This window comes from Epinephelus lanceolatus, chromosome 24, assembly GCF_041903045.1.
Source record: "Epinephelus lanceolatus isolate andai-2023 chromosome 24, ASM4190304v1, whole genome shotgun sequence".
Lineage (NCBI taxonomy): Eukaryota > Metazoa > Chordata > Actinopteri > Perciformes > Serranidae > Epinephelus > Epinephelus lanceolatus.
The window spans coordinates 8032036-8056967 of NC_135757.1; the positions used below are offsets into that span (position 1 = coordinate 8032036).

Consider the following 24932-nt stretch of genomic DNA (forward strand, 5'->3'; position numbering starts at 1 on the left):
GGTGTTTCGGGAATAAACACCACATGGCAATTAGCCATATAGTAACAGCCATCACTGACGCAGGGGGTTGGCATCCAATCACTGCTACAACGTCGAAAATATACACAGGGCCAACGTTGTGACTGGCACTTGGTCGGGGATCCCGCCTTGGGCTGCGCTCCTGCTGCGACCCCACAGATGCAGCGGTCACGCAGGAGACCCAACGCCCTGGGGTGATCCCCGCCGCGTCTTGACGCGGGATTGGCTGCGACGTTATCTGCCCCCGTTGCGCTAGTGGTGGGCTTTGGGGAACTGGGAGAAAGGGGGCTTTACTGGCAAGTCTTCCCCCTGTAGCCGTGGTAACAGCGTCAGCAGCGCATGACAACGTATAAGTGAAAGTGTATGAGGGATGGATGGGGGGTAGTCGGGGCTGAATAAAGGGTTAAGCATGCATGAGTAGGAGCAAAGTAGGCCACAACAATAATAGGGAGGAGGGGGATCGTGCACTTTCACTGTACAGAGGGATTAAAGCATACGTGTGTGTGTGTGTGTGTAGGGGGGGTGGAGGTCTTGGTGGATAGGTGGATGGATGTTGTTTTGGGGCAACCGCTCTCCCTGGCTCCCCTCAGGAGGTGCAGTAAAGGGCGGAGGGGCATCAGGATGGATGTCGAGTCAAAGGTCGACTCCTGCTCCTCCTTGCTGAAAATAATTAGCTTTCCCTGCACTGTAACACACACACATACACACATACACATACACACACGTTGACACAAACAGATTGCTCGTCCAGCTCAAACCCCCTAGAGTTGTTACAGTCACTGCTTATGTAACAGGGTTGAATGAACAAAACAAAAACAAGCCGCGGTATCATTAGTTCATAGTACGGAAAACAGGCCAAGACTCACACACACACACATGCACAGCCAAAACCAGACACACACTGTCTGACTCCCAGACACAGCGTGGTGGGGTCAGTCTGGACCATAAGCTGGACTGTCTTTTTAATATGGTCAGGAAGCTGAAAACACACACACACACACACACACATCTCCCAGCTGTGTACTGAGATTTCTATCTGCTGGGACGCACCCTTTAAAAACACATACGCACCCATAAACACACTCGTACACACACTGGACCAAAAATACTCTACTCCACGGTGATGTAGGATTCCCTTCAGCTGCAACACTCACTTTAAAGAGACGTCTATACAGTTAAATCGAAACATACTTGAGTATATGTTCGGTCTTCCAAAGCTGGTCAGAAATCACAGGTAAGCAAAAACACAACTAAAATCCATTAACGAGGGTAAAAGTAGTGGCGCTGCAATTACTTCCACTCGGGTAAATAAACACATCTCAGCCGGGATCTCTGCGCTCCCGTCAGAAGTTGTACGCTGTGTTTAGTGGAAACCCGTGGCCCAGGCCTGCCACGCTGAGACAAACAGCGATGATGAGAGAGCGTGCAGGCGCTGGAAACGCCGTAATTAACACATGGCCTCAATCACGCTTCCTGAATACATTTTCACTCTGACTCACTCCTGCTTTGTCGGCCTATCTCCCTTCACCCCAATCATTTCCCCACTGTGTTTGACTGCGTCTCTCTCCCTCTAACACACACACACACATACACGTGCATCATACCGCCTCCACATACATACAGACAGACAGAATCTCACACAACAAGCTGAGTGGAACCACCCACACACACAGCGAGCAGACACCTACATGTGCTCATACAGTGACACAATCTCTTATGCCCCCTGAATTTATACCAGGATCTTGTTAAAGCCATGGCAACCGCATCCCCCATCCACCAGCCTTCAATCCATCCCTGCATGTGTGTGTGTATGTGTGTGAGACAAATGCAATCTACACTATTGCATTGTCGGGGTTCGAGCTGGTGGCCTTGGTAACGGAGCTGAATGTCAAATCTGGGTCACATTCATTTGACTCAAAAGCGGAGATATTTTTCAAAGGTAGGAGGTGATAACTCGGTGTGCTTCCTGTGGGATGAAGGCTGATTTTTTTTGTGCTCCATAAACCCTGACTTTTACTTTTCGTCAATGGCTTTCAAGTGAAACACTCCTTTCATTTCCTGTCTTTAAATCAAAGTACATTTTGAGACCTGAAAGCTGAATTAATATGAATACACATGCTGCAAAGACAATCAGCTGGTAACTCGTGTAAACGTAAATCTCTCAGCTGCTTCAAGGCCACCTGGCCATTCCACCTCCACCAAAACAAATACACTCCCCGCTACAACCTCACCTGCAATGAGCGCTTCACCTCGTGCACTCTGAGGACCTCCAGAAAATTCCATTTCGGCACACACACTCATCCCCATCAATCACCTCGCCACCGCCGCCTCCCATAAACCTTTAACCTCAAGTCCGACTCCAAGTTGCCTCGGAGCTCTCTCCATCATCCCACCACCCCCCTCGTCTCCCCAGAGGAAGCGGATCCTGCTCCAATTAACCAAACATTCCTCACATGCTTCCAGGCGGCTTGAAAGTCGTTTTTTTTTCTGCCCTCTCTTTAACTTTTGTTTACATGCACGGCTGCCTCCGCTGATGTAAATTGTTGTAAGAGTGTCGGGGTGAATGATCACAGGTTTCGGGCCATTAACGCGGGGCAAAGACAAAATCATTAAGTTAAGTATTATTGTATAGTGGAGCCTTATGTTTGGTTCGGAGTGTGGAAAAGTTGAAACTGGTGTTTCTCACAGAGGTCTTTGAATACTTTGAGACATTGAGATAAATTCTGTGCAATGACCAGTGGAGCCTGGCCGACAGCGGGGACAGACATCACATTTGCTTTTGGTACAAGGAAGTTTCTTGGTTTCCACTGCAGACGGCACCAACACAATGTCAGTGGAGTCTAAACTGATGGTTACAGCGACGGCGCGTGAAACCCTGGTGACATCATTTTCAATGCTGGATCAAACTTCACTTGACCAAGGCATAATTTTGCACGCTACAAAAAAATCCCAAGTGAATAAAAAGTGGTTGGTGTCGGATGTCCTGCCACATCACTGAGTGTGTTTACATGGACAATTTAATTCCCTTTTCATTCGGAATGAAAGTTCATTCCTATTAAAAGTGATCTTGTAAACACCTAATTCAGAATGAAAATGGCCAATGTGATTGAAGAATTTCTCGCACTTGTATACACTCATTCCTCTTTAAGTTCATTACGGTCTTTCTGTGCATGCTCGTTTCCTTGCCCTTCTGGTGCGATGACGTATATAGCGCGCAACTCGTTGCACTAACCGGTTTCCATTCGCCAAAGCACGGTCTTCTATCTCCCTTCTTCGACCTTCTACCTCCCTTCTCCTCCTCAACAGACGAAGCATTAGCAGAACAAGGTTGTTGTCGTACTGCTGCTTCAAGAATATAAGCAAAACAAGCCAGAAAAAGGCACTAAGAACGGCGTCGTCAAGCATCTTGTTATCCGGAGCGAGGACTACAGTGTTTTCTTCTGGTAAACGTAAACACGTAACATCCGCCCCGCCCCCTATCCAATCAGAAACCTTCCCTGCCCCAAACTTTGCACGGACCCGAATACAGGCGATTAAAACTGATTAAAACTGATCTCCCGTGTAAACCCTCATTTGGAATGAACATTTCTCATGTAAACTACCTGGAAAGACTTTAATTCCGGATGATTTCATTCAGATTTATTTCATTCAGAATGAGAAGCCATCATGTAACCGCACCCAGTGACATTTCTACTACTACCAATCAGTGGTCTGCAAAGTTGTACCTCCACCTTTAAAGAGGACCTTTTATGCTCATTTTCATGTTCATACTTGTATTTAAGGTTTCTACTAGAACACGTTTACATGATTTAATGGTCAAAAAACACTATTTTTCCTCATACTGTGCCTGAACACCTGTATTCACCCTCTGTCTTAGATGCTCCGTTAAGTGCCTGTCTCTTTAAGCCCAGTCTGCTGTGATTGGTCGATGTCTCCAGGTCTTCCGAATGTCACGACTCTGCACTGTCACTATAGCCATGAATGACCCAAAACTCACCAATCAAAGCTTTGAAACACGACCAAACGTGATCAAAAATCAGGGAGAAATTACACATTTTCCTTTACGTTAGCATGTAGCTACATATATGTTAGCGGTGTCGGCCCTACTTGCAGCTGGGGAATGACTGTGACGGGGGAATATCACTTTTTACCGTGCAAAATCACCAGTAAAAGCTTTTAATCACAATGAAATATGTTCCAGCAGATAATACAGAAATTAGGCAGGCAACCAAGTGTAGATGGCTCCCTGATGTTAGCATGTAGCTACATGTAGCAGTGTATGTATGTTAACACTTGCAGTAGTGTGCCTGGAGCAGATGACCATATAAAGATGTTATACTATAGTGTACCAAAGAAAGGTACCATGTACTATCCACAACCCTTCTTGTATCAAGCAGTGGAGGTGAGGCATTAGTAAGAGTTCGTCCACATGGTAAAAATAAGCAACATGAATCAAACATGACTCGGCTGCTCTCCTTTGTATTCCAAGCTGCACATCAGCATAATGTAAAACTGATTCAAGATTATAATAAATCAAAGTGTGAGAAGGTCAGAGCAGTCAAGAAACGCTCTGTACACTCTGCTCTCTGCTGAATATCTAACAGATGCATTTTATAGCAGAATATTTAGCTTTAAATCTTATTTGCGTTTGAATTATTGGAATATTTAAGCAAAAAGTTCACTTTCAATTGTTTGCAGACTGTTGCATGAAGTTAACACAAACCAATCACACACATCTGTCTTATTCTAAGCTACCAATCACATTCGAGGTCCATCCCTCACCTGTTTTGAAGATCTCGTAGCGCAGAGAGAAGCCCGCCCCCTGGTGGGCGTAGTCTGAGACGAATCTGATCTGGAGGGACGGCCCGGATGAGATGATTGGCGCCGGGGCAATGTTGCTGCAGTGTCGACCCAGGACGTCGGAGTTGTCCGAAGTCCCGTCGCGGATCTCAATGAAGTCGTACCTGGTGAAACAAAAAATGTCCTGTTGCTTTAAAATGTTTCTACACAAGCATCCTTCAGAACACAATCTTACCACCGAGTTTACACTGAGCTTAATGCAGCAGGAAGGAATTAAGAGAGGTAAAGAGATAAAAGGAGAGCAGCAGAGGGTGGATAAACATAGATAGATAGTTATGGGGTTATGTAACAAGCTAAGCTAATAAAAACCAGACAGGTGTGGACCTATTTACCATCAGAGTTCAGCCTCGGGACAGAACACACAGTGTCCGAGCAAAGCATTCAGGAACATTAAGACACAAGGAAATATATCTGCCACAGCGTCTCCACCTTTATCCTAAGCTGCGTTCAATAAATTTAGCTCCTACGACCCATTGTTGCCCGGGACAACAAACCCAGATCCCTTTTACATCAGCCTGGGGCGAGCAATGCCCAAATCTTGGATCACAGCAAAGACGATACTTGAGCAAAGGGCTGCGACGTGAACGTGAAGGTGGAGATACAGGCAAACAGACAGCTGGATGGATTCATTAATACGAAGTGTAAAAATAGACAGAGGAGCACATGAAAAAGTAACGAGGCGAGGGCTTGGCGAGAGTAAAGGGAGGGAGAAATTAGGATAAGTAAACGTGAACTTGCGTTTTAGCTTCCACATGCTTGAGCTCTCAGCTCATTATAACCTCGGACTAGCCAACTGACCCTGAACGATTAAAGCAAATACTTGACTGTCAGGTCAGTGTGTGTGTGTGTGTGTGTGTGTTTATGAGTGTGTGTGAGAGAAACAGAGAGAGAGAGAGAGAGAGAGCCCACCTGGCTGATCCAGAATTAGCCCTGTGTGTCATTCCTCTAACATTATTAGGAACATGCAGCAGCACAGTCGCAAAGAGAAGTGACGCACGCTTAAGCCTGGCGCACACTGAAAGACAAATCTTAACAGATGTTGAAAACACAAAGACACGCAATGATAAAATTTAAGAGCTCTGTTCCCATGTGTTTACTCTGGGAACTGTTCTTTTACTTTGGGCTGAGCCCTGACTGTCCTCAAATCCTAGAAAAGCCCCTGCATACACCTGACCTCTGCTGGGCTGCTGCGTCAACTTTCTGTTAATATTGCGGACTTTCGTTGAATTTGCGTTAATTATTGCGATCGCAACATTGCGATTTTCTGGAGGGAGTGACTAGACACATTTTTTGCTCTAGGAAATTAACAAAGACAAATTACAAAATATGGACAAAGTCAGAACAAGGGTGTAGCCATGGACAAGGACGTAGGTTGATTGATGCTTCTCAATCAATGTAAATGTCTCTAATTTCGTCACTACTTTCATGCACATATGCACATGTTCTAAATACTGGGGGGTGTGCGTCCACTGCATTCCTCCCAAAATCTACACCTGTGGCTGCTGGGGGTGAATAAATTCTGAGTTGCATCACATGTGATCTTGCAAAAAACAACAACCTCTGAGACCTTTGGGATCACCGGTGGTCCTCGAGGTTCCCTCAACACAACTAGATGTGGGATGTTTAATATTTAGGATTTGGAATCGGTGCAGCCAGAATGGACGTCTGAAGATACTTGGGGATGTAAAAACTATTGTCGCAATACTATTTGTGTTAACAGATCAAAAATCTGTAGGTAAATAAAGATTTTTAAACTCATAAAACAGATCTGCATTTGTTTGTGTATTTGCAGGTCCGTTTTATATTTGCTTAATATGTCCGTGAGCTCACAAAACCTTTATTGTATTTGTGTTTTACATTTACAGATTACACCTCAAACAGGTCGTCGATTTGTTCACACAAATAATATTAAGATAAATCTATCCCACTCGTAACATACGTCACACCACAGGAAAATCTGGCGAAATGATCCTTAGATCCATCAAAAAAAGGGGGCTTTGTACGGAGGGGGAAATGGGATCAAAATCATCCTGATATTGTTGGTAGATCAAATATAGACTACTATATGAAGTACAGAATAAGAGGAAAAGGAGTTCTCTCAATGTTGTCTCCACAGAAAGCTTCCATTCCTCTGTTTACCTGACAACATATTTCAGTCCTCAGACTCCGAGTGCTGCACAATGAAAACTGTCATTTACTACAAAACACAGTCCTTGTGTGCGTTATATGTAGTAATTGATACCGTCGCTGTGTTGATACGATTAAGAGAGGACCAGCCCGTGCCTGCGGGCTCGCAGAGAAGCACCAGGTTTTAAGGTAATAATTTGGGGTTGTGACAATATTGGAAGGTGTGGAAAACTCCTTAATTTCTGTTTGTTACTATCTCTGCGCTTAAGTGCTGTTTTAAGCAACTCCTTAAACGGACAATTACGCTAAAAGGAATCTTCACTTTTCCACCTATTTTTGTAAACATGCATGTTATTGTATTTTCAAACTGCGCAGCTGTGAAGAATTTCCTTGTAATTTTGGTCTCCATAATATCCATTCCTGGCTCTCTCTCTCTCTCGCTGCAGTGCTACCAAATGTCTCTTCACCCCTTATTGTGATTCCCTGCGTAACTAACTGCATCGCCACAGGAGCCCTGCAGCTACACCGAGGACACCCTCCCATCACACACACATACAAACACACTCGTCTCAATTAGTTCATATGACGAAGCCGTCAAAAAGACAACAGGGCCGCTGTTGTCTCACTAATTACCGTGATGGGCTCTTTGATGCTGAAAAAGCATCACAGACGTCTCTGGGTTTTCAGCACTTTTTAACACAGCATCTCGCTGATATTCTCAACTGTTTTCTCTCACTACTTCCCCCGAACTGAAAAGTCTTGAGTAAAGCTGAGAGGTACCAATCAGCACTAGGCTGTGTTCTTTTATGGCATCTAAGCACTAAGGCTGCTTTTGTGCCGCGGCTTGGAATAAAACGTGGATTAAGTAGAGTCAGTAAGCCTCTTTTTTGGCTATCTCATTCCTGCAGTGTTTTGGTGCCTACACAGAGCATTCAAAGCTAAGACTGCTGATGGAGGGATAATCCCACCCACTTTAATCTGGGTCAGAGTGACACATGTACAGGTGAGGATCAAAGTGTGAAAATGTTGCAATGAGCCTGTAATGTCACCACAACATTGTCAGCGTCACGCCAGCGCGGGACAATGTGTCCATTTCACCAGTTTTTCATGCTGAGATCAGTTTGCTAGTCATGGTGATGATGAGGGATGAAGAGTATAATGCTATCAAGTTGTAGGATCCAGCTATTTTTACTTAAAGTCAGGATACGTCAGCCTCTGCTTCTCCCTCGAGTCCCCTAAGATGTATAGAAGTGCAATAACACATCACTGGAAAGCTCTTCCACCAATTCACATTGTATCTGTGCACCAGCATGGAAGAACATATGTGAATTATTCACAGACAGATGTCATTCCTCTCTTAAGCAATCTTTACATTAAGACTTTGCGCTGTGATATCGGTGAGAATAAAAGTTTCAGTGTCTCACACTCTAAGAAATAAGGGTTCCAGAAGGGTTCGTCCTGAAGGGCGAGAACCTGAAGGTATAGAACCATTTGCTGGTTCCTCGAGGATTCTTTTGTAAGACTAAGGGTACCATGAAGAACCCTTTTTATCCAATAAACCTTTGTTTGGAATAAAGATTGTTAAAAGCATGGGTCCCCCCCTCAAATATTCAAATGTTGACCGATGTTTCAAACTGTATTTTTAAATGTATATGGGTCTGGAATTCCCTTATTTCGCCTTTAAACCAGCAGCAGAGGTACTAACAGCACCGAAACCATGTCTGTGTAAAAGGGACAGCTGCCAGGATGGGACCATGGACAGAATGGTGACGTTCTGACGATGTGGTATGTGTGCAACCCATCCCAGTGGATCTAAAAAGCAGCTGCTAGCAGTTAGCAGCTAGCTCAACGGAGAGATACAGCAGCTGAAAATGACTGCAAATTAGGAAAACAATGAGGTCCGAGAACTCCTTAACCTGCCAGCAGAGGATAAGAACGACCGCCATGAAACAGGGACATTAAATGACAACACATTCTCACTCCGACCTCGTCACGTCTCGACATTTGGTCGTGGAGTTTCCAAGTTGACATAAGACGTGCAAGGTACCCTGGGTGCAATGGTTATTGATGTCCCGGGACACTGTTGGCACAGTTTGCATACAGTCCCTTTGGAATTAAGCGCACTACGCTGCACTACAACACTGCGAAATGACTTTTTTTCCCTTCAACGACAAACGGACGCTTTGCCAACACTTGAATGTGGTTGGGTTTAGGAAAAAAAGGACAGGGTTTGGCTTTATATTTGGAGAAGGGAACACCGGCCTCCTGGGTGAAGGTCGGTGGTTGCTGGACCTATCCACCACCCCTTCCACCCACCCCACTTGGACGTCCACTGCCTTAACTTTCTTATTGCCTTGCCGTGTGTCCTCCTGACACTGCCGGGTGCCGTTAAACACAAGCGGGGACCGGCCACATATCATGCTGAGAGTCAATCCTCTTTTGCTTCCAGAACGCCAGCATGCTATTGAAAATTACACACTGAGGCTGCATGATGCCACTGTTTTTTGGTTCCGTGTAAAAATGCAAAGGCAGCGCAGAGAAGGGACTTCTTAGCAGCCTTTTAGTGCTATCTCTGTGTAAGAAGGGCGTTGTCTTATGTGTTACTCTTTATACTGGGTTCCACGTAGAACCCTCTGAAAGGGTTTCAGGAGAAACTAAAAAGTGTTCTCCTTCCGGGACGAGCCAAAGAACCCTGTATGGTTCCAGTTGGCACCCTTCTTTCTAAGAGCGCAGCAGTTAGTGTGTGTGATGTTTGGGGCTGAGGCAAATCTGCACCAAAGTAGGCCTGAAGAGCACTTGTGCTGGTGAGTACAGAAGCCGTTGTCCAATTCTCTTATACATGTCTTGGTTGTAATCCTGCATTACAGAGGCGATCGCGAAGGCTTTAGCTGCAAGCTCCCACGGTGAGCCTGTAAAGAGCCACGGCTATCCCTAAGTATGCCTGCTTAGGGCTGTAACTGACACATGCTTAGGGAAAACACACACTCAAGCATGTGCCAACAAACGCACACATACACCCGCAGATAGACAGACGTGTACACACACAAACACAGACGCGCGCGTACACACTCAGCGCTGTATCGCCAACACCAAGGATAAAAGGCCCGCGAAAGAGCTGAGAGCCTAATTAGGTTTTAATTGATTTTGGAGTGGGTCTCTATCCTTCTCTCTCTCTCTCTCTCTCTCCCTGTCTCGCTCGCTCCTGTCGTGGATTAGCGTCAGTGAGTGAGTGTTCCTCAGATGTGATTATTGACCTGTTCGCTCAGCCTCTCCCCAGGCTCTGATGAATACATGCATGAGGGCCTGACGTGTGAGAGCCCCGCTGTCTGTCTCTCAAAACACACACTTGAACGCATTCCGCGACATAAATCATTCGCACATGCGCAAGACACACATTAGCACTGCATACCACTTTCACACACACATGCGCACTCAATGCAGCCCCTCATCCGAATCCAGATTCCATTAGGTGGTTGTTTTGATGAAACCCCGCCTATGTCTGACACCATGCATTCCCTATTCCCAGCTTTCTGTCTGTCTGGCAGTCTGTCTGGGTCAGGGAGCCATTATGGGGCACTGGTTTCACCCCAACCCCCCTATTTCACCCTGAGAGAATAGCTGGAGCAGAGGGAGAAGGGTTAAGGAAACTAAAAACCCTTAAGGGCCAGTAACTCTGCACCAGTCCAGACATGTCTCCTCTTCCTCTGCTCTCATATATCACTCCACCCCTCCGACAAAACAACTAATTGCCTTTCACACCTTTGCTGTTTTGTTGGGGACTGGGGACACTCCCTGCAGGCACTGGCACCCCACTACGGAGAAACATAACTGCAGTATGTACACACTGTCTATATGTATATTTATAGGCTTCTCAACCAGCCTTTGTGGCCTTCAAGGCTCCAGTAGTGGTTTGTCTCTCTGCTAGTTTGGTCATCTTACTCTAGGAACAGTTTTTCATCTTTATCTTGTGAAATCAGCACTTCTAATTTAGTCTGCAAGAAAGCAGCTTGGGATCTTGTGTTTCATTTTAATCTAAATGCCTACATAAATACATAAAGCATTCAGTGGGAGAAATTACACAAAAGATTAACACGTAATTTGCTGTGGGCGCGTCACGGTCGTCTGATTTATTTTGTTTACGCCTATAAAAGAGCAACAGCTGTATGCGAACATCGGCAAACCAAACTTGGCTGCGTTCAGACACTTGAGGCCTTCAGTTGAAATGATTTCCGTCTCTGCTCCATTGTGTGTGTGTGTGTGTGTTTCTTCCCCCCTTGTTTTCCTCTCTGGGAGCAAAGAAACCCACAAGATCTCGATCCGGTAAACAACGAAGATCCTCTTTCTTCTCCTTCTCAAAGATGTACAGAAGCAGAAATTAAGTAAGGCGGAGGAGACACACGAGCGTCTCCACACACACACACACACACACACACTACCACCCACTCCTCCCGCCCTCGATGGGGACTCTAATAAACCATAAGTGCCTCTGAAATATTAACTAGATGCTGCGAGCAAAATCCCTGCAGATCCACAGGGCCTGCCATCTTCAATCTAGCCCCCAAAAACAAATAGCACTCCTCCTCCTCCTCCTCCTCCTCCTCCTCCCCATCTCCTCATGCCTCACCTCCCTCCTCTGCTGTCCATCACAGACTTATACTTACACATGACTGAGGCCAAACCGCTGACCACAGGCAGTCTGGGCCCGGCCCCAGACCTTCTAGAGCGGGCATCGATCTGAAACATCAGACTGTAACTGCTGTCTGAGCTGAAGCCTGCTGCCCTGCTACCCCTGCTGGATGCATTTTAATCAACCTCTATCAACGTGTATTTGACATGGAGATTTGCAATTTATCCAAAGACAGTTTAGATCTCGCAGTTTCTCTTTGCTCGCATGTTTTTGGGACTAAAGAGCTTCACAGCGGGCTGGAATATTAACAACTTAAAGCAATGCTTCTGCTTTTCTCCCATTTTTTTGACAGGTTTAAGTTAAGGATATTTTAAGATTTTTTAATGCACTCAATATATCATTTTGGTCACAAATTCCACAGAAGACACAAATTTTGAGGGAGCGTGCCACTAGGCATGCTGACTGCAGGAATGTCCACCAGAGCTGAGCTGTTGCCTGTGAACTGAATGTTCATTTCACTACCATAAGCGGTCTCCGATGTTCTTTCTGTTTATTTGGCAGTACATCCAAACAGTCTCACAACCTTATAAGTTTGGTGACGATGAAAAACTGCTGCCAGGTCAAGAACCTCGTGAGGATGATGAGTATGCAAATGAAATGAAAGAGTTTGGGCAGAAATCTGCTGCATGCTGGATGTGGAGGTCCTGACCTTGTGTGGCTACATGTCGTCTGTGAGTGTGAGGCCAGTTGGATGTACTGCCAAATTAACAAAAACGACACTGGAAGCGTCTTATGGTAGTGAAATGCACATTCAGCTCATGGGTAACACCTCCGATGGACATTCCTGTAGTCAGCATGCCAATGGTACGTCTCCAATGTTGTTTGTATTAATTTGGCAGTACATCCAACCAGCCTCACAACCTTACAAGTTTGGTGGTGATGAAAAACTACTGCCATGTCAAGAACCTAGTGAAAACAGTGAGTATGCAAATTAGCTTTCCTGACATGGTTTCTTACAGTTTGGGCAGAAATTCGCTGCATGCTGGATGTGGAGGTCCTGAGCTGGTGTGGCTACATGTCATCTGTGGGTGTGAGACTGGTTGGATGTACTGCCAAATTAACAGATACGACATTGGAGATGTCTTATGATAGTGAAACAAACATTCAGTTTGTGGATAACACCTCAGATGGACATTCCAGCAGTCAGCATGCCAATAGAATGTCTCCAATGTTGTTTGTGTTAATTGGCAGTATATCCTACCATCCTCACAACCTTGGTGACAATGAAAAACTGTTGTCAGGTCAAGAACCTGATGAGGACGCTGAGTATGCAAATGAGCTTCCCTGAGATGGTTTGTTACAGTTTGGGTAGAAATCCACTGGATGCTGGATGTGGAAGTCCTGAGCTGGTGTGGCTACAACTGCCAAATTCCTGCCAAATTAGCAGAAACGACATTGGAGACACCTTATGGCAGTGAAATGAGCATTCAGTTCAAGGGTAACACCTCCGATGGACATTCCTGCAGTCAGCATGCCAATGGTATGTCTCCAATATTGTTTGCATTAATTTGGCAGTACATCCAACCAGCCTCACAACCACAGACCACATGTAGCCACACCAGCTCATGACCTCCACATCCAGCATCCAGTGAATTTCTGCACAAACTGTCAGAAACCATCTCAGCTCATCTGCATGCTCATCGCTCTCACCAGGGTCTTGACCTGCTGCGCTTTGTCATAATTACTGACTTTCAGGGTTGCGAGAGTGGTTGGATATACTGCCAAATTAACGGAACCAACACTGGAGACATCTTATGGTAGTGAAATGAACATTCAGCTCACGGGCAACAGCTCTGTAGTCAGCATGCGTGTGGCAATGATGCTGTTTAATCAGTGTCTTGATACACACACCTGTCAGGTGGATGGATTATCCTGGAAAAGGTCCTCACTAACACGGATTTGGACAAATTTGCAACCATTTATTTTTTTATTGAGTCACACCTCTTACTTATTATATCATCATTACAGCACTGACAACTGTAATAGCCTTGACCGCTGGATGCTGATGACCGTGATCTCGGCCTAAACGCAGGCCAAGTGCCAGATATTGACGAATCTGAACCTGAACAACTCCCTTTAGTCCTGACCTTTGGCAACTCATCTGTCTCTCCTTTCATCCTTTAACCATCACCCTCCTCCTCCTCCTCTTCTTCATCTCCTTCTCCCTCTGCCCGCGGCCGTTCCTGATCACCTATCGATTTCCCATTACAAGCGGAATACACACATTGATCCCACACCTCTCTGCACCCCCTTTGGGTATTAGTAAGAGGGTGATATCATGCACACAGGGGAGTTGCTGGTGACCCTTCTCACTGTGAGCAGGCGTGTCACAGGCCGGGGGGATTTACAGCTGTGTGTGTGTGTAAAGTTATAAAGTTATATTATCAAATCTTCCCACCTCAGGCTGCAGTCAATAACAAATAACCAAATAAAAGTGAGAAAATAAAAACCACAATGGTGGAAGAAATGGATCTTGTGGAATGACTACAGTTTTATGGCGGGGTGTGGGTTTGTGTGTATGTGATTCCGCCTGTTTCAATGTTTAATTCAAGTGTGTAAAAATAAAACACTTCATCCTGGGGCTAGAGGAGAGGGAAAATGGAAGAACAAAAGGGAGAAAAGAGATGGATCAAGGGAGGGAGGGAGGAAGATGAAGCGAGAGAGAAAGAGAGCCGGAGAGAAACAGAAAAACGGGAGAAGGGGAGGGAGAATCGTCTCCACCTCACTCCTGTCTCTCTCTCCTCCTCCTCCTCCTCCTCAGCTCCTGGTATATCACTAGGTAGCATCCTGGGGCTTGGTGATGGCAGATTGCATTAGAGATATGGGCCTGATATTTCATCTAGCCTTTATTACATTTAGTTCACATCAATCGGCTGGCAACCTGGAGGTAAGAGCTATTTGGCACGCGGCCGGACTCCCCCTGAAATGAAATCCTGAATTAAAGTGCCACCTCAGACACGGAGCGCCTGCATAAGGCTGCCGATTTGATTGCTGCAGTAGAGCCGCGGTTTGGCTACGTCCGAGTACTGACTGTTTGAACCCACTGAGGGAAAATCACCAGCTGGCCAGGGATATTAGACCCCCTCCCTGAGCTGACCAAGCACTTTTCTGGGTTTTTACAGGCCTAAAGTGCCCAAGGGGGGGATATGATGGCTCATGAGCACTCTTGCAACGACAGGTTGCATGTTTAAGTGTGTACGTGCATGTGGATTTAAGCGCCAAAAACACATGTCCATTTACAATCTTTATGACCGTGCTATCATATATTCTTTGCCTTTCCACAATCAGCAGTCGAGACCACATCGCTCTTTCAGGTAACACACAGCTCCGCTTTGCTCTGCTGCCGTCTCTGTAATCCCAGCTGTCACGCAGATTTCCAGCCTTGACTGAGATGGTGAGCCCTCCACCTCTGCAGCCCCCCCCCCCCCCCCCCCCCCCCGACCTCGCTGAGGACCGTGAAAACATGCAAAAATCTACTCTGTGCTCCCTCACACTGCCGTGCCTAATCATACAGGCAAGAAGAAAAAAAAAAAAAGGAAGTTACCCATAACGGTGCTACAGGGCTCGGATCAATCCGGGTAAAAAGCATATCGCAGGACGGAGAGAGCAGGAATATCGAGCTGTACTTTGGCTTTTTCCACTTATTTCAGCTGCTTTTGCTGCGCCCTGAAGGGAAATGCATCCTCCATGAAACACAGAAGGGCAAACACATTAGTATTAGAGGTTATGCATAAATAAAAGTTGGCGTGAGCCCCTTTTCCTCTAATGGGGGTTATCACAAGGAGGCTGGATGGATGGATGGATGGATGGATGGATGGATGGGGGGAAGAGGGGAGCGGCTAGTCTTACAAACTACTACTCACTTACATGCTTGCAGGGTTACTCACATGTAGACGCCTTCTTCCCCACCCACACTCGCTGACTTCTTATGCACACACTCATACATACAGGATGAAGGCAGTTTGAGTGGGAGTGTGTGTTAGAGGGCAGGCCAAGGCCTCAGCCCCTCCAGGCGAGTGTAAAAAAGAAACCCATCCCAATAAAACCCTCTGCGGAGAGGAGGAAGGAGGAGGCATTTCAGTTTTCTCTTCCCTCGGCCTCCTGCTGCCCCGCGCGCCTTGGGCTGTGAGAAACTGCTTGACACACTGCTTATCAACAGCTGAGCCATTCCTCTCTGCACCGCTGCAGCGGGGAAGTCCAGCGCGCTTGTGTTGACACTGTGACGCTCGGTGTAAAAAGCGGTATTACTGAGAAACATACTGCAAGGGAGATAATTATGCAACATTTTTTTCTTTTTTGCCTTTGACAAAAGCGACAGAAACCTGGAGACACAAAGCCGAGACATCAAATTAACATTTCCCCGGCTCGCTGCAACTGTGTGAATGGAATCGGCAATCATTACAAAACCCCTTTTCACCGAGGCTGCCATTGATGTCATCATGGAGGGGTTTTTTGTCCCCCTGGCCAGACAAAGTGCTTTGTCAGTGAACAATACAAAAAAAACACCCATCTAGGATTATTAATTCTTCATTTTACAGAGAGAAGGGAGGACTGGAGGAATAAATGGCCATAATTGCGGAGACCACGCTGATAAATCCAGCCTGTGTTCACTTTAAACAGACTAAACACACAAAGAGTCTCAGAGTGGGTGAATTGTGTAACGTTCTCCCCGGTTGTATAAAAGTAGATTAAACATTGGAGACCGTGACTTCTTCCTCCTTCCTCTGAGGTCAAAGACAATAGGAGACCATATGATTCGGATTATTCATGTCTCTGAGAAAGGAAACTGACCAACGCAGTCATATCCAGACAAACAGCTGGGCTTCATTCTCTTTGTCTACTTCTCTCTTTCCTTTCTCTGTTTATCCTCTCTCTGCCTCCCCCCCTCAAACTTCACAATTCTTTCCTTTCATCCTGTCCAATTCGTCTTTGCATCTGCCTTAAAACTAACTCTCAAAATGTGTCCTTACTTTTTAATTATGGTGTTTAAATCATGTCTTTTAGCTTGAAAAAAATCTGGTTCCAAGCCGAATAAAACAAAAAGGTATCATGTCCTACATCATTGCTTCAACCACTGGAAGAAACACATTTTGATCATTCTTTCCATCCAGCCTTTCATGTGACAGGCTTTGCTCGTCTCACCATCGTGCCAACAAAATGTGGAAACTAAGATCCTCAAACTGCTGAGGTTACGTGCAGCTGACGTGCCCTTGAGCAAGGAATTTAGCCCGCTAATTGCTCCGCAGAATACTAAAAGTCTGTGGTGGCACTGGGCAACATCCAAGACATAATGTGTGTAATGGTGTGAATGCGAGAAAAGGGGACAGCGCTGACGGCTCTCTGTTCTCTGCATAAATAATTATTTCCCCCCAAAAGAAAACCACAGTCCACTTAACGGTCTGCGTTTTGCAGAACGCTTGTATCTACAATTAAAATTTCCTTTGCAATTGACCTGTTGTGGTCAAAATGTGGAAAACGTTTCAGCATGTTGGGATCAAGCCAAACCGCCAGCAATGAATTATAATAGCATGTAAAAACAAAAGTGTGCTTGAAGAGGACTTATTTGAGATGCAGATGCTTTCACAGCATACTAATGAAAATGTAAACACAGATCATCAGCCAGCCAGAATAATAACACACCCTGAAGTCTTATTGGTCGAAGCAATTTAACTCTGACAGTAGAGTGCTTTCACATGTCACCGCGATGACATGACTCCAGAAAAAGCCACAATTTGCACCCCTCCCCGTCTTACTTGCAGTCCAGCCTCTCGATCTCAAAGTGCGGGTTGAAGTTGAGGACAATGCGCTGCGACGGCTCCGGCGCCGTGATGATCCAGTGACAGTTCTGGTGAGGCGGATACTCCAGAGGGTAACCGGGGGAGGTGATGTAACCGGCCTCGCTGGCATCGAAGACGCCTCCGCACTCTGGGACTGTGAGGGAGACAGAAGGGTGGGGAGCAGAGTGAGAACAGCTATTGACTGTAAAATACACAGAATACAGGAACAAGTACAGTTTTGAAACTAGATCCCAGCTGGCCACCAATGTCTTTCGTCACCGATGTTTGGTTGTGACATTAAGTGACCAAATTGCAATGTGAGGACAATGCCATCGTCAACTGATGTAGAATACCTACAATAGACATGCACTGATCCAGCTTTTTCAGTTTCGATACCGATCCTGATGCTGTGGCTTTGAGTATCAGCCGATACAGATCCGATACCATGGTTGACCTAAAAAGCTATATACCTTTACATGTAGAACAGAAAAGACTAGAGGCATCAAGCACTGATGACTACACAGTTCTTTCCTGAGATAAAATGAAACAAGGTGAAACAGATTAATGCAATGATGAACTATTTATTTTCAGCAGTTGAAATAGTGTGAAATACCTCCACACAGCAGATTCTCTCCTTCGCTCCATGACGTATGACGTAGCTTGGGTCGCAATAGATTTAAAGGGAAAGGATCGCCTCAGGTATAGGTTGCATTGTCCGATACCCAATCCATCTATTTTGATGATACCGAGGCCGATATTCGATCCAGATATCGGATTGGTGCATCCCTAACCGACATCAGATAATGTTGATAGTAACCAAAATCCAATGTCTTCCTAACGTCTCCCACTAACATTATCTTGACGTAGCATAACCATCAGCAGAACGTCTGATGTCCTTAGACGTTTAAAATAACATCAACCAAAATTTAACATCTCTCCAAAGTAAAAGTCCACTGTCTTTCTGACGTCACCCATGCCAGCAGGGTTCAGTTCTAGATATGGCAGTATTGTAAGTGTCTTTTCCTGGTTTCAAAGGCTGTTTTACAGTAAAATGATGTAATTTTCCGAACTTACAAAACTGCTCTAGCTGCTCTGTTATTTGTCTTTGCCATCTGAGTCATTATATCCACATCAAAGTCCTGCACAGGTCTCCTGAACCCGTTCCAGCGCCTGCATGTATGACTAATTAGTGCCACAACCCGACCCAACCCTACTACACACGTTCCGCAGCTCGATCCAAAACTGTCATCCTTCCATAAATATAATAGTTTGGTAAGGCAACACATTTAAAGTGATCGTTTTTGGGACATTTTATACATTTGAAACTCAGATAATATATTTAAAACAAAAGTAATCTAGGAATTCAGATGTTCCAGGTGCAGAACACTGGTTCCCAACAGGGGTCGACGAAGCTTCACAGGGGTCATGAGACCTTCTTGATTTCAAGACGTGTAAGACACTACAACTGAATAGGGTAAAATTTTAAAATAATAGATATCATTGTGAAACTTCCTCAGTTGATTACTTACAATAGTATGGAAAAAAATGTATTACAAGTTTTTAAAATTTTAATGTTTAATTATGCAAATTAGGCATTATCTCATTAAATATGCACAAATTTGCATATATTTTAGGAAGATTAATCTGAACATCTGATAAAGCCAGGTGCAAAGTTATTTTTTCATTTTGTTTACATATAAGATTGAAAAAACGGGATATTTGCTTACCTAGAAAATCAAACTATACTGTCCATAGCCTTAAAAAAATTGATTTTCGCCATATTTTTTGGAATAAAATGTCACATAAATCAGGCTAGGAATGATTTATTAACAAATCCCTTTGTAAATATCTTCAGAATATAGCTAGGTGTATAAGTGGAAAGTTTGGTTTACATAGGTGCTGCAGAGGCTGAGATGTTTGACTTGGAGTATTCAAAGATTTTATTAATAACATAATAACATAAAACAAGTAGACAAAATGTAATAAAATTAACGTCTAAATGTATAATTTGAATGTTTTCTTTATAGCAGTTTGAAAGAATACACATTCAAGGAGTTTTTGCCTGCCATGTATCGCCTTAAGAAAAAAAATATATAGTGGGTCTATATCAAAGCTTTTCATTTGTTTCTATGAAGAAAACTAAATGAAATTGTTCAAGTTTTTATTATTATTTAAGATATAAACTTCACAAAAAAAATCTCATAGGATAAGGACGCGTGAACACCGGAACACGAGTTATACTCACAGTTATTGTTCTGCATTGAATATAATACGAGATATCCATTAAATAAATCACTTCATCAGGGGTCGCCAGTTTACTCAATGATGGAAAAGCGGTTCCTTGAGGTAAGAGGTTGGGAACCAAAAGACAGAGCCGATAAAAAACATTGTCATATTTATTTTTTCCCTCACACAACCCAGCCATAATGTTGATGTATTTCTATATCTATCATTCGTATAGCAGACTGGCATTAAACGACACGCTCCCTATAACAGTGACTCAGACGACGCTCTTTCATTTACCTTGTTTCTCCCTATGAAGATGTGATGAGCAACAAATGAACAGTAAAACAAAGAAAGCAATTTAGTCCGTCAGTTTGGAGGAAATTGGAAAAACTTCTCCATTGTGGATTCTCAATGCACGCGGAACCACATGGGTAGGCTATTAAAACAATAAAAGATCATCAATGCTGCATTTGGTGAGCACACACACACACACACACACAACCAGGGAAGCACACAGAGCCTTTTTCACCCCATCCCACACCCAGGCTCTTATCTCCCCAGCTCCCCCGTCGGGAGCGTTCTCCAAGTGTAATTGTTGCTCCGGCAAGCCAATCTGCAAACATTAGGACACATTCCCTGATCCTATCATGCTCTCCCAGGAACAATAGCCTGCCAATGGCATCGCTCGGCAGGCTCAGGCAGGAAGTGACACGCAGACGGCCTGTCTAGCGGGGTTCTGGGGGTCACCCCGACTCTGTAATGAGAAGCTCACGCGGCAACAAAGGCCCTATTCTGTGCTCGCGCCCTGACAGCTACGGCGGCCCTCGCACTTTGCGTTATCTCACATAAACACGCTAAACACATAAACTCACATGCACATACAAAAGAAACATGTATATGGGTGTTTTGCACACACACACACACACACATGCACAATGGGTCTTTTATTACTCCTGCATTGCAATAGATTTGCAGGCATTATTATTCTTTACAGAGGCAAAGGCACAACGTGTTCTCCATGACAACAGCAGGGGGTGGTTTAGCTCTCTACCTCTGTGTGTGTGTTTGTGTGTGAGGCTGCCGATGCACCGGGGGGATCTCTAAATGTAATGAACTTTGTGATATTGAACTCAAAGGGACAAATGTTTTCTTAATAATGCAGCTGTCGGCCAAATAAAAACAACACGGAGAGGAAGGAGAACTGCGATATCAGGCAACAAAGTGAAGCTGATGGTGCGCTGCCATTAATGATACACGGCCAAATGGTGGGCTTAACCACTCAGCTGCTGAGATGCATCTATTCTTGACATAAATGGGTTGATACTCTTTCAAATTTCTGTGAAAGCATCAATAAAGGAAGCGGAAAGAAAGGAAGGAGGAAAAAAAAAGCAGCACCAAAGGCTTGAAGTGTAATAGACCCTTCAAGTGTTGACATTTCCACCGCCTATTGTGCTTAAAAGGCACACTTAAGATTCTCTGACATTTGATAGAGCTGCGATGGCTTCCTTACTTTGTTGCTGGAGAGGAGCAATGCCCACGCTCGCACACCAGGCACACACAGCTGCCGGTGATTTCATGCGAGTGCGCGAACCCCAGCCGCCCACACGCACACAAGCTGTTACACGAATGTGCGACACACACATACACACAAGTTCGGCGACGTGTGCACGTATGAAGGCACGTACGGGGAACGCGTGCTTAAACACACACCCACGCTTTTATACACAGCCGCTGCTTCGTGTTCAAACGGCCACCCACGCACGCACACATCCAAATACACACACAGAGGGCCTGTCAATCACAGGGGCCGACAGAGGTGGGAAAAATAGCTAACTGAAAAATTTCAAAAAGATAGCAGGGACGGCAGAGAATGACAGAGACACACAAACACACGTGTACACACACACACACACACACATGCAGACATCTCTTTATCTGCTGCGGCTGTGCAGACAGACAGTCATTGTTGGGGAGCCTATGGAGGGAACGGCGTGCAGGAGGCTATCAGCACGCCGGGCCTCGCCAGATTAAGCCGTTTGGGGAGAATCCTGCAGCCTCGACACTTTTTCCCTGAGCTGCCCATTCAGTGGCCTCCAAGAAGGATGAAGAGGAAGGGGTGGAGGCGGGAAGGAGCGGGAAGGGAAGAGTGAACGGAAGGGGGGTGGGGGATTACAGTGGGAGAGGATGAAAGGGAAGAGAAGTGGAGAAGAGGATTGGAGCGGAGGAGAGACAGTGGGGCGATGGATAAAAGATGGATTGAGGAAGAAGAGGGGAGATTGATCGGACGGGGAGGAGGGTGAAGGCAGTGGGTGGGGTTGATGTACGATGGGCGGCGTGTGGAGTGGGGAGTGGGAAGAGCGAGGACGAGAGGGGAGGAGTGACAGGCAGAGAGATAGAGAGGGAGGGAGGCGACAAAAGGTGATGAGGAAGGAGAAATACAGAGGGTGAGGAAGAGAGAGAGGAGAGATGGAGGTGTGTGTGTGTGTGTGTGTGTGTGCAGAGAGCCTGACGAGCCTCATTAAGACATGCCTGCTATCCAGCGGCTCCCTGTAGACACTGACCCCACTGGGAAACCTCTGTCAGTCAGCTCACACACACACACCAGCACCGGCAGCATCTGTGTGCGCGTGTGTGTGTGTGTTTTGTGAGTGTGTGGGTTGGTGGGTGTTTGTATGCTGCTGCTCGGAAAAATAAAGAATGACGTGGATGCAGCAGCAGCAGCAATATATCTGTACTAAATGAGCTGCTGTGAGATTGTGACAACAGATGTGTGTATTTTTTCTTAATTGCTCGAATGTCCATGGCAGTTAGTTAGTAAAATATATGCATATGTGTGTGTGTGTGTGTGTGTGTGTGTGTGTGTGGCTGTCAGGCAGAATGTTTTGGTGAGAACAGAACTTGCCGTGTTGGATGAGTAACACGGGGGAAGCACTGAGGAGCTGCCAGCGAGCTCCATGAATTACACTGTCTCTTCTACTAGAGGAGCCAATCTGTCTACACACACACACACACACACACACACACACACACACACAAGTGGCACATATGTTTCTACCATGCTGGGACCAAACCCCTATTACACGGGAACAATGTCACCACTATGTGTGTGTGTGTGCATCACATGTAAGAGCGAGAGTGGATTTGCAATAGTGGGCTTTATTAATATTATTCTGCAGGGCTGGAGCCACAAAGTCGACACTGAAGGGGCGCAAATTCGGCGAAATTTCAAAGTTTGAACACTAATTTCGTATTTTATTAAATTATCTATCATAAGCAAATGCAGTTAGACAGTATTCTATATTAATATGCATTAAATAAAAGCTACTACTGTCGACACAAAAGGTTAAGTCAGTAGTTTTAAGGAGGTATTTTGACAGAAACAGAATATAAAATAATGTTTTCTTTAGTTTAAAATCACCTGAAAATAGGAATCAGAGTGTTTGTTACTTGAGAATGACCGTTTATATCACCGTGTTCTACAGGAGCCTAGAACGGACAAACCAAACCCTAGCTCTAGCATTAGCATTAGCATTAGCATTTTAGACCACAGACAGCAGCCCCTTTGCGATGGGAACTTCGGAAAAACGCCTATTTTTTTTAACATGAAACTCCTTTTATTCAGTGTTTTCACCGGTTTAAATTAACAGGTGCATTTATTTAAGCGAGGAAGACACCTCTGTGGATAATTTGGCTAATTAACTTAGCTATGATAGCTAACGTTGGTGATAGCAGATTGATTAGCATTCGCAGATTGGCCAAATCCCACGCTAAGGAAGTACTGTCCCCTTTTTTTAGCAAAATATTATTCATTTCCACAATTACCTTTACCTTTTCATACACATATTGAAATATTATTTCTTTTTTTTTTTTTTTTTTTACATTAACAGATGCAAAGCGAGAGGAATAGCTCAAAATGTTCGGACTGTTTGCTAGCCTATTTACATAATGTATGCTAGCTAGTTACTGACAGGTATTTTATTAAATTATCTATCATAAGCAAATGCAGTTAGACAGTATACTATACAAATCCGCAATAAATAAAAGCTATCTGACAATGTATTTTGGACGTTAAAGGTTAAGTGAGTAGTTTTAAGGAGGTATTTTGACAGAAACGGAATATAAAATAATGTTTTCTTTAGTTTAAAATCACCTGAAAATAGGAATCATTGTGTCTTTGTTACTTTAGAATGAGCCGTTTATATCGGCATGTTTCTACAGGAGCCTAGAACGGACAAACCAAACCCTACCTCTACCATTAGCATTTTCGCATTTTAGACTGTACATGGCACCCCTTTCGTGATGGGAGCTTCGGAAAAACGCCTAATTTTCTAAGTGAAACAGCTTTATTCAGTGTTTTTACCGGTTTAAATTAACAGGTGCGTTTATTTTAGCAAGGAGGAGACCTTCGTGGATAATTTGGCTAATTAACGTAGCTACGATAGCTAACATTGGTGATGGTAGACTGATTAGCATTCACAAATTGGCCAAATTCCACGCCAAGGAAGTACTGTCCCTTTTTTTTCGCAAAGTATTATTTATTTCCACGATTACAGTTACCTTTTCATACACATATTGAAATATTATTTACTTTTATTTTACGTTAACGGATGCAAAGCAAGCGGAATAGCTCAGAATATTGGGCTGTATGCTAGCCAATGCACGTAAAGTTATTGCTAGCTAGCTACTGACAGGAATATAACCTCTCAATCAGTTTTTTGAAATCAGTGTATTGAAAGGGACATTTTGGGGCATACTATAGTCACTGCCTTGTAATTCTGTGTGTGTGTATGTGTGTGTGTGTGTGTGTGCCTCTACACAGCCACATCATTTGTTTGCAGTGTGTCACTCAAATGAATGTTAAGTCAAATCTGTGTGCGCACATTTTCTAGTCACTCCGGATCAAGTCAAACCCAGAGACGTCTTTGTACCCGCTGTGAGAGCCTTTATCTTCATTATCTGGCAAAATGTGCATATGTCTGCATGTCTTAGCTCGTGTGCATGTGTGTGTATGTGTGTGTGTGCACGCCCGCGATCTCATTTCTATTAGCCGCCTTATCAGGGGAAGTATGGCGTCACGCTCTGGGATAAGCAGGGAGTGTGAGGAGAGGCGCTGATAAATCCCTCCATCATTCCTAGTGTCTCTCGCTCCCCTCCCCTCCTCCGTCGCCTCCCCCCCCACCTTAATTAAAAAGTGCTATCGCCCAGAGTGAGGGAATGAGAGGGGAGAGTGGGCAGCA

General features: G+C 44.8%; 1 protein-coding gene across 2 annotated transcripts in view; it reads right to left on the bottom strand.

Moving 5' to 3' along the window:
* The window catches only part of nrp2a (neuropilin 2a), an 82894-nt gene that overhangs the window by 52260 nt on the left and 5702 nt on the right, over positions 1-24932 (bottom strand). For both annotated transcript variants that reach the window (XM_033615528.2, XM_033615529.2), the window contains exons 2-3: positions 17446-17623; positions 4801-4982 (exon numbers count right to left, since the gene is read on the bottom strand). In XM_033615528.2, the coding sequence (XP_033471419.1) occupies positions 4801-4982; positions 17446-17623 (360 nt within the window). The remainder of the gene's footprint in view (positions 1-4800; positions 4983-17445; positions 17624-24932) is intronic.